The sequence below is a fragment of the Bos indicus genome, chromosome 22 (assembly GCF_029378745.1).
Source record: "Bos indicus isolate NIAB-ARS_2022 breed Sahiwal x Tharparkar chromosome 22, NIAB-ARS_B.indTharparkar_mat_pri_1.0, whole genome shotgun sequence".
Lineage (NCBI taxonomy): Eukaryota > Metazoa > Chordata > Mammalia > Artiodactyla > Bovidae > Bos > Bos indicus.
In genome coordinates, this window is record NC_091781.1 from 30,484,917 (window position 1) to 30,500,316 (window position 15,400).

The 15,400-nt window shown below is 41.9% G+C and overlaps 1 protein-coding gene across 25 annotated transcripts in view; it reads left to right on the forward strand.

The window, feature by feature from the left end:
* The window catches only part of FOXP1 (forkhead box P1), a 625,482-nt gene that overhangs the window by 523,614 nt on the left and 86,468 nt on the right, over window positions 1-15,400 (forward strand). For 23 of the 25 annotated variants that reach the window (XM_070777108.1, XM_070777107.1, XM_070777099.1 and 20 more), the window contains 3 exons: window positions 6,358-6,495; window positions 7,537-7,623; window positions 12,967-13,120. In XM_070777108.1, the coding sequence (XP_070633209.1) occupies window positions 6,358-6,495; window positions 7,537-7,623; window positions 12,967-13,120 (379 nt within the window). The remainder of the gene's footprint in view (window positions 1-6,357; window positions 6,496-7,536; window positions 7,624-12,966; window positions 13,121-15,400) is intronic. The other 2 variants (XM_019984426.2, XM_070777109.1) reach the window with 1 other exon arrangement.

Here is a 15,400-nt window from a genome sequence, read left to right on the forward strand (position 1 = left end):
AAGTTGTAATTCTGAAGGAAAAAAAAAAAGTGATTGCACCCTCAGTCAGGTCTTAAAAACTTTGTAATGATCTAATTTTGGCCTACCTGTATGTTCAAATTCAACTAAAATCCCCCCCTCCATCTCAGTAAATAATAAAAAATAAAAATGTAGTTAAGCACCTCTATTATATTTTCAGTGCTGGTTAAAATGTGAAGACCTGTCCATTTAATTCTTAGTTGTAGAAAATGTGTGATGTGCAAAAGATCAACATTTAATTTTTTTTCATCTAACAGTATCTGTTGATCTACAACCATGTCTCCAAGTTGTCTTTCCTTATTCTAATCCTCTGTGTGTGTCAAATAAGATGGATACAGTTGCCCTCCCTTGCACTATTTTTGAATAATGCTTCAATATAATGGAGCTTATTTAGCCAAGGCCTCTTCCTTTTTTCTTCACGACTGTGGCTAGAATGTTTTCTGAGGTGCCTTCTTGGAATAGTTCTCTCTCCTCCTCTTTGCAGTCCTAAAAGACCATTTTCGTTGTTGTTAAGATAAACTATCATAGCAGGTTTGATCCATGTGCACTAAATTGTTTTCTATCCCTCTTCCAAGAGAAAGAGACTGAACAAGGGAAGAGGAGCTTTTTTCTGGATTTAAATAATAATATTAATAATAATAATAATAATAGTTGACAGGTTGAAAAGATCAAGGCTTATTGGATGATTATTTTCATGTATAGCTTCCATTGTTTCCTGTATTTAACGGTCGCTAATGGGGGAAGCGATTTAATTCATGTAAACTTTACATTTTTATGCGAATGAAGCTGATATTTATTAGAGCTAAAACAGTTACACTGGCACTCAGAGAGTAACCTTATGTGCGTGGGGAAATGGGAGAGAGCAGTGGAGGTCCCATGAATGCCTGTGCTGTAAACAAATATGAATCTATACCACTTTTTAAAATTTAGAGACAAAAGAAGAGCTCAGAGAACGTTGCTTATTAGGCTTAGAGATTGCTTATTAGGCTTGATAACCTGAAATAACACCTGATTGGCAGTCAAGTCTTGGCCATACAGTTCTTCTTGAAAGAAGGATAGCCCTTTTTGATAGAATGTAATAAACAAAATGATAAAAAATGAAATGCTAATTGCATTTTAAAGAGGTCTTTTTTCCCCTAAAATTTTAATAGGTGGTTGTATTGTTACTGAGAGAACAGTTATGCTAATGACTGACTACTTAGATGATTTTGCATTAATATAATAACCATTACCTGCCTTAATGCTTTGTACAGTATTGTGGCAAAATAGCGAAGCCTAAAAGAGTTATACAAAAAGCAGAATTCTATAATGAAACAGAATTATACTTTACACATGAATAGCATGCTTTTTAAAAAATTTTTTGAAGACTGAAATATTATGTCAGAAACATATTTTCTTTCCAGTATGATATAGCTGCCTCACATGCTATCTGTGGCTTTTGGGGGATTTTGTGTGTGTGTTTTCCTCCTTCTTTCTAAATACCATGGGGAATAGATAGAAGCTTTCTAACTTTTTTGTTTGGTGATATATCAGTTGTATCCACTGGGTTATTAATTATGAACACTGGTCTCTCTTGGAGGGGGGCTTGCTATTTCTTTCCTTTCACACAGGCTAGCTTCTGTATAAACATATCAAATTTGACATAGGTTTTTTTGTTTTCACATGGGGAGCCATTTTCTTTGGTTCTGCTTTGATGTTGTGGAACATTCTAATGCAATTCATTTGCTCTTACTTGATGAACCAAGTAACACTGCCTAACCTGGTCAGTTATCATCCAGGTAGAGCCTTAGATCTAGAAAGGACTTCAGTTCCTTGGGACATCCATGAAGTGAATAACCAGAGATGAACAACAGTTTCTAAATTATTAATCCAGAGAAATGGAAATACAACAATACTTTAAATGTGTTTATCTTTACATTTGCATTATTTGTACCCATAGCAGTTATGAGAATATGCTCATGTCCAAGATCTCTGTGTATTTATACCTGGCAGCATTTACTTAGAGTTAACATTGAGTATAAACTAAAGAGAAAGAAAAAAAAAAAGGATGACATGTTATTTTCAGTATTTATATTGTGTCATCTCCCCTCCCACCCAGTTCCTCCTATTGTCTCTGGGATTAGAAATAAAGTATTGTTTCTGTGGGTGTTCTTATTTATTTGTTTGCTTTTTACACTATCCCCTTCCCCCTCACCTACCTTTCCCCATTGAGGATGCAGGGGAAAAATAAGCCAGATTATTTCAGTGGTCTTCTAGCGTTCAGCTGCTTTATAAAGCCGTTTGGAAGTAAAAGAAAACTGCATCAGGGAGAATTTACACAGCAGTGGATGGGCTTTGACCATCCACTTGTTGTGCCGAGAACGAGGGTGGGAAGGCAGCGCAGGCGCGCACCACAGCGCCCCGATGGCCGGCACAGCCGTCGGGCTGCCATGCTCGCAGGTTTGTGCGCACCTGGGGTGGGCCACACCCGCTTGCCATCAGTCAGCAGTGTATCAAGCAATTTTTTTTTTTAATTCCTGACTTCCTCTTGAAACTCAACTAAAGAGTGTTAACTGTGTGTGTGTGTGTGTGTGTGTGTGTGTGTTTTAAATTCAGTTTTGTATGCTAGCATTCTTTAAATGTCTGCCAGAAGTTTAATTTGAATTTCTGATCCCTGAAGGCAGCTAGACGGAATCATTCTCGTTCTTCATAAATTGCCTTCTATGATTCATTGTTAACTCATAAAACATACTCATTTCTATATACTCAAAGAGTTAAGGTAGTTACAGTATCGGGGATACTTTTTTTTTTTTTTTTGCATTACATTTAAACTGTCATTTGAGAAAGAAATCAAGAATGAGCTTGAACTCCTAGTTAAGGCATGAGCCCTGTAGCACACAAACCTCAGAAATTAATGTTTTTATCTCAAGGAGGGTAAGGTAGATGCATGGAATTGGTGGGGGGGAGTTTAGTTTTGACTGAATACTCTGAAAGAGGAGCTCATAAATACTAGAGCGCTGTAGTTAAAAACTCACATGACTGTTTTAAATACTATTGATTTAAACCAGTGGCTAGATTTTATGAATCAAAGTGTAATTTCAAATCCTTGGCCATATTTCTCAATGCTGAAGCACTCTCTCTTGTGTGCCTTTAGCTGCTTTCCAGACATTCAACACAGGATTAAATGATAGTAGTTACAGTGATCAATAGGTTAAGACCAGTACAATCACTCTTGCCGCTAATGACCTCAGTAGTAATGGGCAATAAAGTGTGGGCTGTAATAGCCTCTCGCTGGTACTGCATGCCCTTTGATTCCCAGTATTAGTAGGGACTAGCTACGTGAAAAAGTTGGACATCGAGAGCTAAAGCAGTGAATATGTAGGCTATAATTCTTAACTATTTAAAGCCTCACACTGTGTTCAGATTTCTTCTTCTTTTCCTTTTCCACCCCACAATGGTTTCTGGTTCGTTTGGCTATGTTTGTGAAAGCTTTCCATAACTGATTTTCATGACATGTTGGAGGAGAAACTTTGGGGAAAATCTCAGTTTCATTACGTTTATAAATGAAGCTCGAGCCCACTCTGGAAGCTCAGCGTTAACTGGTGTGAAAATGTGGTTTCAGATGTAAAAGCAGAGCTGAGGCCGTCAGGATCTGATAGCCCACTTCTGCTCATTCAGAGACCTGTCACCAGGCTGGAGGATTACTCAGGCTTCTCGCCCCTTTCCCTCCTTTGGCTGTCTGCTGCTTTAAGCGTTTGATTGTTCGTCACCACCTCCATGGAGATGTCCACAGGGGAAAAAGAAGGGGAGACTCAAGATCATTTTACTGTTCTGTAACATGACTATGGATATTGAATAAAAACTCTGGGGAAAGGAGATTTAAACTGTTGACTGTATATGGGGATTTAAAAATTATCTGTGGGCATAAGTCCTTTTTTAAACTTTTAGATCTGTTTTGTTGAAGCATAATTTACATATGATAAAGTATATTTGTTTTAAGTAGACAGTTGGAAGGATTTTGGCAATTGTATCCACCTCTGTGACCACCAAACCAACCAGGATAGCTGACTCTTCTCTCACGCCCAAAAGTTCTCTGGTGCCCATTTCTAACATAGGGTTTCCACAGTCACTTTAAAAATTGTGAGCACGAGACTGTCTATGGTGGTTTCTGTTAGAATACTGTTAATTTCTCGTGCATCACCAGCTTAGATCTTACACCACCCTGTTCCTGTCTATTTTCCTGTTCATCACCATCAGAAATTTGGCTCAAGAATATTTATTTTGTATATCATCCAAGAAATGCAGGGCGAAAAAAAGAAACCTTAAACATGGTTCTTTTGTTTGCTTAATCAAACCTCCCTGTGTGATGATGCAACTCTCAAGGAAAAGTAAACTCCCATCGTGATATGTTGGCTTTTGCTGCTCAAAAGATAGTGATTGGCACCCAATACAGATTGAAGCATTCAGAAAGTTTCTCCTGTATGAAGATGGAGTCAACTAATTGGAACTAATTTCTAGATGGTTAGATGTTTGGATAGTGTCTTCTTGGTGTTTGTCCTAGATTAAATGCAAGTTCACTGTTCTCATCATTGGTGATATTTCGTGCAGCGGAGTATCTTTTTAAAAGGATAATTTATCCATTCATATACATCTGTCCCTGTTTGCATATAAAAATATTCAGACATGCCCATCTGTTTTAAATTACAGTGTATCTACATCTACACTTAAAAGGCCACTGCAGTAGGAAGAATTTGATGATGACCTTCCAGACTTGGGCTAATGAAAATTTTCAAATGTTCCAGCTAGTGTTTTCCAAACGATGAGAGACTTGCATGTAAACATCCCCCAACACAAAACATGCCCACAACAACAGTGGAGGCTGTTCACTGTATATGCATCTGACCTTCAGGAACCATTTTTAGTTCATCAAAATTAGTGATGCTGAGAAATCGGGACATCAGTGCATAATGACTGTGAAATTAGGAATGAGAGCTCGCTATGCAAATGACAGGACAAATCATGTGAAAAAGTCAAGATAAACTGCATATTAAGACATTATGTTATATAAAATTAATACTGCATTTCTCCATTTTGCTTACTGCTCCCCTGAAAGATTTTTTTAATTCTTTTATCTTCTGATCAGCTATTGTCTGCCGGATTTTTTTTTTTTTTAAGTGGCACACAGGCAAAGTGCAAAACATGTTATTATTACCTTTTATTGTAATACATGAGATGACAGCAGATCCTTTTTAACAAAGTATATCCTTTACTGCTTCTAGCTTCTTGCTGTCACATGTTTGATTAGAAACCAAAGAAAAGTAAGATGCTTAAATATTACTGTTCAAAGACATACAGGTTTTGTCTTTTCTTTCATTTTTTTTTTCCCCTTTCCTTATCTTTTTATTGGGGGGGGATAATTTTTCATGAAATAGTCTTCTTGTATTACGGGGCCTGACAAAATGGTTCTCATGTAGTCTGCAAATTAAACACAAGTGCAGTGATTATTTTGAATAGCTAAATTACATTCTAGAAAGCTTGCAGAATTCATAGCATTGTCATTAGGTATCCGCTTGAATACAATTTGTGTAACCTTGGCCAAGACAGCCTGTCATTTTAATGTCAGTGTTTTATCTGAACAAGACATCATCCTTTCAGATACAGTGTGCAGGTTTCTTGCAGAGATGCCCGTGCAGAAACGTGTTAACAGTTGCAAATATGAAATGCTATCAAGTTCATCACTGTAGCTGTTTGCCACTGAAATGTCATGGAAAGCGGCTTTTATACTATGAAAGAATTGAGACATCTGTGTGCTGGGTGAACAGGGAAGGGTACAAGGCATCATAGAAAGGGTCTGTGTTGCAGTTCGCAAGGTGCACCCAAGGTTCAGTTGTCCACAGGACTCGGTGTTCATGCACTGTTCTCAAAATAACTGTCCGCAGAGGACTAATTGTATTGGCTCCAGCTGGGAAAATATTGGTTCCCGTTAAACTTCTTCCCTATAATTCAAGTTGGTGTTAACTTCCTGTATCTCACTATGACCAAAAACTCATTAAGCAACTGACGTCACACCAACCTTAGCTCCGGGTAGCTTATGTTAAGCTTTTACTCCTTGTTTGCTTACCAACTCTCAGGAACACTTGTCAGTGGCTGCAAGGTTTTGTTTTATGTTTCTTTATTTGAAATCCACTACTTGATTGATTAGAGTTCGTGGCTGCATCCCCTTTGGACAGAGGAATCGCATATGGGAAATGGGTCAGTCCTCTAAGCAGGCTGAAGACAGTCTGTCACTGAACGTGGAAGGCTGAGTGCTGTGGGTGTGCGATTTCCTGGCTTCCTATTTATCCTTCGTTAACGTTCTAGGTTCCCGTGTCAGTGGCTATGATGACACCTCAAGTTATCACTCCCCAGCAGATGCAGCAGATTCTCCAGCAGCAAGTGCTGAGCCCTCAGCAGCTCCAGGTTCTCCTCCAGCAGCAGCAGGCCCTCATGCTTCAACAGGTAATGGTCCCTCCTCCTTCCCCAGCATCCCATGCCTCCAGGGCCCCACCCCTCCATTCATACTTGCCCTCACCTGAGCAGCTCTTTTGCCCATCGAAGCAGTAAGCAGAGTGAGGCACGTGGGGTGGGATGTACATTGGTCCCTGGGTGATCAACTGCTTTTGCATCCCTGAAAGAGAGGGACCCTGCCAAAGCCGTGAGGGTTTGGGCCGGGAGAGTACCCGATGGACTGAGATTAGGGCTGTAATTGGACTTGGTAGAAGTAAGATCTTTTCGGCTTAGGGGGCTTTGCGCTCTTTTATTTGGTAAGCCCAGAGGCTTCTAAATGGTGTGAATCAAAGCAAAACGAGAGCACGTCAGGAGCAGGTTTAAATGTGACAGCTCTCAAAGTCCCCATTTCAACTCAGAAGCGAACAGAACTTTTCAACATCAGGAAACATCTTGGAGTTTGTTAACGGTCAGGTGCATAGTTGGTTTTACCCCTTTTGTGTCTGCTGATGCTGAAGTAAACTTCTGGCTGCCATGGTGCCATGGGGACCTCATAGTCTGCTTTGATGGACCCCTGAACCAGATAGAGGGGATTCGGGACCATAGCGATGGGAGCTGCTGAGGCAAGGTGGTGGGGACTGGATGCAGAGGAAACTGGCCACACGGTGATGTCCACACGGAACAGCCCCCAGCACCGCCCGAGCCTGACACTGAGTGAGCATGCACAATCTGCAGTAGAGATTCACCAGACTCCCTCAGCAAGGGCGCTTTAGCTTTGTTGTACAATCAAAGGTCATTCCTTGCCTTCTTTTAATTAGTTTGTGTAGAAAAATGGTATGTTTTTCATCAGTTCATTTTGGAGATTACTTTTCAAACAATAATGCCAAGAAGAGTCAGCATGCACTGAAATTTATTGTCGAGTTTCAAACTAAAGGTCAGGCCATTACAGATAAAAGGATGCTATTTTTCAAATCACAGTTTGTGTATGGCACCGAAAGGGACAGTGGCTTGGCAGTGCCCTCTGTTACTTACCGTCCTCTTTTTCCTTTGTAGCAGCAGCTTCAAGAGTTTTATAAAAAACAACAGGAACAGTTGCAGCTTCAACTTTTACAACAACATGCTGGAAAACAGCCTAAAGAGGTACCGACAATACATATTTTACTTTCAAACCACAGATCCCAGAGGACTATCTCATGGCTATTAAACTGTCATTCATCTTTTAAATGATTGCACAACTGAGCTGACTCTATCGGTTCTCAGCTTTCAGACTGAGAGTTATTGTCCTGTTTTCTTTCAGATTTTTCTGGGTTCTGTTCACTGGCTGCCACGTATTTTTGAACACTGCTACAGGTGTACCTCGTATGGGCGCTGGGAAGAGGAGGCTGGGCCGAACCTTTAGGGTGACTTTTGCAAACGCACCGCTGAGCTGAGATTTAGCTGGGGGAGGTGAAGTGCTCCCAGTGAAATTTTACCTGGGCGTGCACTTGATATTTTTTCTCCCAGCTCCAAGAGCTTGGGTGTTGGTGATGGCTTTTGCCTTCAGAAAAAGAATCCCTTATGCCAAAAGTTAGAGCAGGGTTCAGAACACCCCATCTTTGTTGAACAACTTCTTCCGAGTTGCATGGTTCATAATTGCTAATGGCAGGCTTGGATTATTTGTGTCGTCCTGAGAAGAACTTGTGTATTGCGATATCTTCTGTGTATGCAGGCCTTTGTAAGTGGGCATGGTGATCACGTGTGCCTACTGCCCAGTTAGGTAACAGGATTCTCTCAACAGAAGGGAAGACCTTCCCAGGCAGGGTTTCTGTCCTACCTTCTATGCGACTCAGTGTGGCCGAGGCTTGGTCAGATGAGGGAGTATCTCTGGGCATGTGTGTGTTATCGTGACATCTCTCTTCCCGTTTCAAAGTTATCCAATGTCACTTATCTCTGCATGTTTTCACGGTGGACTGAAATTCTTTGCATTTGAGTATTCTCCTCGGAATGACAATGTAGATCTTGGTAAACAGCTCGCAGTCCCTCTGAACAGCTTCTTTGCTGGCCTGCAGCAGGCAGCCCCTGCCTTCAGCTTAGAAGGAGTCCTGCCAGGTGACTCTGTCCCTGGCCGTCTCAGGAGCACGGGTGCCTGGAAACGCCTGTTTTCGCACGTTGGGAATGACCCAGCCATTCTCACTGTGCCGGTTCCTCGCTCTGCACAAACTGGGTACATTTTCCTTGCTCTGCCAAGGGTTCACCCTGGAGTCCTGGTTAGCAGCCTGGATGGAAACCCCTGCAGAGTAGGGGCAGTTTGGGGCTGAAGGGGAGGAGGTGTTTTAATGAAACTGCTGACACAACCTTAAGTACGGTGCCGCGCTACCGGGTGCTGCTATAATAAAAAAGGGAACAGATTAAAAAGTGTCTAAAATGTAAATCTAAAGGACTAACAGTAATTAAAATGGAAATGGCACAGGGAGGGAAGGCATGTAATTGTGAGATATCACTGTGCAGAAGGCTCTCAGCTTTGTTTTGCTGGCTGTTTTTCTAATTCAGTAGGGCTTACTCATCAGTGGCAGTTCAATGCGCGTTAATGACTCTGGGATTGCAGGCATCACTCTGGACAAAGAAATGATTATTGTGCGGTCAAAAGAAGTTCAAAGACAAGAAGGGAATTTCAGTTTTTTCCTTAGAGATCCACATTCAAGAGCATATAAATTAAGCCAAATGTTAAAAACCACAGTCTGAAAGCTGACTTCAAAGTCACAACTCTCTAATTAATGAACTGCGAGCTTCAGTTTGGACAAGTTGTGGTTTGATGCGCCCATAAATCAACATGACAGGCCTGTTTCACAGTCTCAGACAGTGCTTGTCACGGAGTCACATCAGATGTAAACACAGCAGAAAAAAGAAGGGATATGAAGGAGGTGCAATTGATCAACAGAATTGGTAAAAACCCACTTTTGAAGCACATTATGCATGATCACAGGAAATGGTTACAGCCTCAAGAGGTTTCCCCTTCTGCTGTTGCTTTTTTGAATCAGATTTCTAACAGCCTTCAAAAGGGAGAATAAGAATTATGGAGTTTCTCCCCTGTGGCTCGCAGGCAATAACCCCCTGTTGTTATTTTGTGCTTCTTTCTTTTCAAAGGCATCAAAATTTAGTTTTTTAAAGATCTTTAACTCTATATTTGAAGACAAACAAAAAAGGGCCGCACTGTCATTCTTATCAGTTACCAGGGATTGTGTTTTTCCTTTCTGTTGCCACTTCTTATTAACCTCTTACTTGGTCTGTTAGACATAGTTTGGAATGCACGTCTGCATGCTGGGAGAACATGAAAGTTCAGATGAGCTCAGAGGGCAGATAAAGAAATGCAAAGGCGAAAGTTACACAGCAGAAGGAAGGATAAAAGTTAACTCGCCCAAATTGCTGCCTTCAGAAAGGGAAGGGGCATCTCGGGTGCACGGACACGCTGGTGGTGTTGGAATTTGGGAGGGGGGTGGGGGAGAAAAGGGGGCCACTCTGTCTGAACCAGGGGACGGTGGTTACGTGACAGAGGTAGTGTTCAGCGTCTCCAGGACACTGGGTATGTTGCGGTCACACTTCACCATCCATTTTGATGGTAAAGGTGGTGTTGCCTTCACATCCTGAGGGGTGAGCGGGCCCAGACCTACAGCATGTCCCCTTGGATTCTACTGGTGTGTTCACAGCACCACTGAATGTCACCAGGTCCTGTCGTAACAATGACCAGGCTATCTTTATGTGCCTCAGGTAAGGGGGGAGCCTCCTGAAAGTACTATGCTGGTGGTGGTCCTTTTGTGCTACCATGAAGTAGAGTCACATGGTAGTAATTTCATGATGTGGACTGCTGGTTAGGATTTTAACAAGGTTTGAACTTGGATGTTGACAGATGGAACAAGTGTATTAATTTACTGAATCCCCAGTCATTAGTGGCTCATAATTTTGAATCGTCAGCCACCCTCTCCCCGCCTTTTCCCTCTTTTGATCACCTCTGCAGTAAGATACTTGATTCTGGGCCAGAACAACATACTTTAGCCTCTTTTTTTCCTAAAGTTGCCTCAAGTTGTTGAGTTCAGACCTGAGACCTTCTTGGGAAGATGGGCACTCTGTAGCCCCTTACAGCTAGTTCTTAAGTGACGGCTCATTACTATTTGACAGGACGGGTGTGGAAAAGCGAAGGCAGAGTTAATTTTAAGTCAGGCCACAAAAAAAGATCCCATCCTGTGCGGGCGAGGTAGGCTAAGTTGATTGTTTTAAAAGGGCCGTTTGTCCTGGGTAGTTATGACAGTTTATGTTAGGCGGTAGGGAGGAGCCGAAGAAAGGAAAACAGACCTTTGACTGCAGAGCTAGGGAGGGGATCCGAAATGCAAGGTTTATCAGGGCATTTTAGCATTTTAACACCGACTACTGACCTGTCCAGGGGACTGCGCGGAGACCTTTTTTGTATGCATTCAATTGTGAGAAGTAAACAAACGGCTCGTATCCTGTGTTTGGTAACTGGGTGGGGAGCACAGTTTGGCAACCAGTGTTGCTTTTAAATTCTTTCTTTGGACAATGGGCCTTGTATACTTTTATATCCTGGCTTTTCAAACACGGACAGCTCTCAGGAGCTTTTCCTAGGGATGGCCACAGAGACAACAGAGCAGCCATCAGTCATTTTATATAAATACAGAATTTCTAAACATTTCATTTACAGTTGGACAGGAAACACCCTCCGCAGACCCCGGCACCCCCGCCCCATGACTTTCTACTTCAGCAGGAGCTGAATCCCTCATCTTTTATTGCACCCATGTTGTTTTTTCTTCTCTTCCTCCCCTCCCCCACCTTTTGTAAACGCGTCAAGAATTAATATCTGTTGAAGAAGTGAAAAAATCATTTTGACATGAATATAACTATCATTGGGTTTTACATTAATGTGATAACTTGGGAAGGGGTGAAAACAATTGGATCATTTTATGCATGCTGTTCTTCAAATGAAAACACTGGCTTTTCATTTAAATTTATTTAAATTTTTGTTGTTAGTGGTATAGAATTTGTTTTTTGGAGTGAAACTCAATTAACTTTCTCAGTGGCATGGTAGTAAGTCTGAAATTGGTTGCTAATATGAGAATGATGGTTTTTACTGTAAAATAAACTACATGGAGACCAAAAGGAAACCACTATTTTTCTCCTCCTTTGAACTTTGCATCAGAAGGTCTTGGTATATATGCCATTTTATGGATGTATCAGATCAAGGTCATGTGTTAGGTTAAGTGAATGCAGTTGTTTGTGAAGTGTAGTTAGGAGAGGCTCTGAAAGGGTTATGTAGTCCTCTTGGTTGGGAATGTCTCTCTCATGTTTTGAATAATACTCAGAATCAGGAAAACAAATCTTGTGGCTTTTCTTAAAGAACCTTTTTCCTTTCTTTTTCCTTTCTGGTTCCAGAACTCCCTTCCCCAAGAAGGGTTAATTTTTCTTTCTTAATTGTTAGCCATAATGTGGCTAAGACCTCCACCTCGATTTGATTCCTCACAGATTAAGGATATTAGATAATTTCCTTCTATTTATTGTAATACTGCACTGTATTATCTTTCTATCACTCAGATAATTACTGAGGAAATCTACATTAATTTTTTTGGCTGGAGCAAGGCCTGCTAAACACAGGAATGATGTATTGATGTTTTACACAACAAAAGTTTTCCTCCTGTCATTGTCCAATCAACAGAAAGATATTTATCATATCGCAGAGCCCCTTCTTTTCAAGAACAAAGCAGGTAGGGAAGCACGACCAGCCAGCAGACCTTGGGGTTTCTGAAACTCAAGCCAAGCGAAGGCATCTGCAGCTTAAAGTGTCCTTCATATTAAGCACTCACAGCCGAGTGCGATGTTGTTTGCTAAATTATGAATGTGTGTAATTAAAATCTAGTGGCTGTTTCTATGAAAGATTTACAATGTTATTTCATCGTTTGTCATGGCTAATTAACAATATTAGATGAAGTTTTTCTTCTTCAAAGGTCTGATTTTTTCTCATTTATTTATGTCAGAAGTGATAAACAGAGTAGTTAAAAGCTTCTCCCTGTGCAGGCGGGACAGAGGCAGCTTGCTCCTTCACACCTCAGGGTTCAGGGTTCAAATCCCTCTAGACCTCGAGTGGTGAAACCTGACTTCTCGTGTGCCTCATTACAGGTTTCAGAGTCTAGAAGTCCACGTTCTGCCTGCAAAAACTCAGGCCTTTCCAACCACAGGAGAAACTGCCTTGACTGGCAAATTGTCTTTCTGTGGGAGCCGGCAGGAGAAAGGGCCTCCACCCCCCGCCTCCTCGTTTCTCTTCAGAGGTGCTCTGCTCTGTCCCCTTGAAGGCGGCCTTGAGCCGGAGCCTTCCACGAAGCTCTGGTGACCAGTCTCAGTCCTGGCTGATGACAGGGTATTTGAAGACCACCATCTATTTCACCTTCCCTGGGCAGTGGCCATCTCATTCTTTTTTTTTTTTCCCTGCCTGATTTCTTTCAGCAACAGCAGGTGGCTACCCAGCAGTTGGCTTTCCAGCAGCAACTTTTACAGATGCAGCAGTTACAGCAGCAACACCTCCTGTCTTTGCAGCGCCAGGGCCTTCTAACCATCCAGCCAGGGCAGCCCGCCCTTCCCCTCCAACCTCTCACTCAAGGTAAGCGTTGATGATGCAGAAGGCATTGGTCTCTCAAGACCTGGGGCAGTGATGGGGGTGGAGGGGAGTGGGGTCTCCTTCCAGCTCATCATGAAGGAGATTGTTTAAAACACGCAGTTGTGCACTTAGAGGCAAAACCAGCTCAGGTAACAGTGATGGACCCTTCCAGAAGCCAGAGGGCTTGTGAGTGCCAAGATGACAACATAGGGCGGTCTGCAGACTTCACCAATGTCACAGGATCAAAATGTTGCAGGAGAGGAGGCAGTACTGCTCTGTCTTAATGGAGCATTTTAATCAGATCTTCTTACATTTTTGGTTTGGAATCACAAATACATTTTCTTGAAGGCTTTCGTTAGTCATTTTAAGATACATTGGATACATTGTACATCCTGTAACTTGCTCTGTTTTAAATCGTAGTAATGCCTTTGAAATGTCTCTTTTTAACATCTAGGGAGGAATTCAGGTAAACAATTGTGATTCATCTCTTGCTGTTACAGAAACCAAGGGGGTTTTCTGTTGGAATCTCTCTCTCTTGCATTCACTTGATTGTTGGTTTTTGAGCAAGTTGATTCTACTACACCTATTAGAACAGGTAACTTGTCCATCTCCAGCTCATTTTTGAGAATTGGAGCTCTTCGAAAAGGAGTGAGATTTCATGGATTTAGAAATTTCTTTGGAAAAGCCATTGACATGTTCTTTCAATGGATGTTGCCCGTCAGACAGAAATGAGTACTTTTGCTGTTCCTAGGACATCCCTCTGGGTTGCAGCAACTCTAACTTTCACGTGGGTAATGTGATACACAAATGAATCATTCAGAACCAGCCAGAAGGAAAGGAAGGAGGGAAGGAAAGAAGAAAGTCATGCTGTGTTTTGAAATGCAGTTCCTCTGTCCTTACGTGGAACAGTGGATTTCATTTGCCTCTTCACGGCCCATGGTGGACTCGGGTGTATGTGTATGTGCGCCTTCAAGACTGGCAGCTAAGACCTTTGGTGTCTTGGAACTATGAAGACAGTTCATAATATGAAAACTCTTTCTCCCCTCATGGTGCTGAAGGCATGGCCATGTGTTCAGTAACTTTTGGTGTCAGGTGGAGCCAGTGAGGCATGTCTGCCTTGAGTCTCTTGAGTCAACCACAACCAACTTGTGTCCCTCCTGAGGTTCTTTGGGTTTTCTTTATGTCTTAATGCTGAGACCAGGACATTTTCCTCCTTTAACTTCCCTCTCACCTCCCCTCCTCCTCCTGCTATTACTGCTCATCCACGCAATATATAATCAATATCGCCATTGCTGTCAAAATAGAAGATTTGGTAACTGAGCAATGCCAGGGCGGGGGTCGGGCGGGGAAGACACATGGGCTAATGCACTTTTGTGCTTGCAAAATGTTATAACGTGCATTAATTACATCTTCGTATTTATTGTTGGCAACACCGCCGGCTGGCTGACACACCCACTGGACTCCGCTTCTACCTCGCTCGTCTTTTCCTACCGCTCCTATACTATTAAGTGTGCTCACTCAGGTTCATTGTTATAGTCCATCAGTTAAGCTGTCCAAAAGAGGGCAATTGGGCAGTGACAAGACAAGCTCACATGTAATGTGAAAGAAATGAATGTGGTGATGCATGAAGTGTAATCTCTGCAGTAACATATCAGAGACACCGGTAGGTAATTCACTAGTCATGGCATTGATTGATATGCTTAGCAGTCGGCTCTAACGCTTTAGCCCCCGCAACATTAAGAAGATGCATATTTATAGTCTAAGGGGGTGTCTTTATGTGTGCCCAAAATGCATAAACGCAAATATAAACATTTCTCCTAGTGAAGTGAACCACCCGTGTCATAGCCATCTCTCTTGGAATCAAAAGGCTGGTTTTGTGTCCCCTAACCCCTTGCCCAAAGTGGCTGGAGAATTCAGTCATGTTGGACTACAACACAGTTTTTTTTTTTTGTTTTTTTTTTTTTATCAGAGAGATGATGACTTAAAACTGATGTCATTATGAGGTTTAAATCAACTTTCTGCTTGCTTGAACATGGTCACCTGGGTATGGAGGTACAAGGACAAAAAAAGGTTGATCACCTCTGTTTGTCTTAGAGCCAGTGATACCTGGGATTGTAAAATTGAGTTCCGTGAACGGTAATCTGTCAACTGTCCCCGCAACATACATTTTTTAAACCTGTGTCTGCACTTCTTTTATAATGAAGGGGCCAGTTGTCCTGGAAAAAGACATGTAGGCAGGCACAGGGTCTGTGTGTTGAAAATGCTAGTAACGCTCACTTCAGG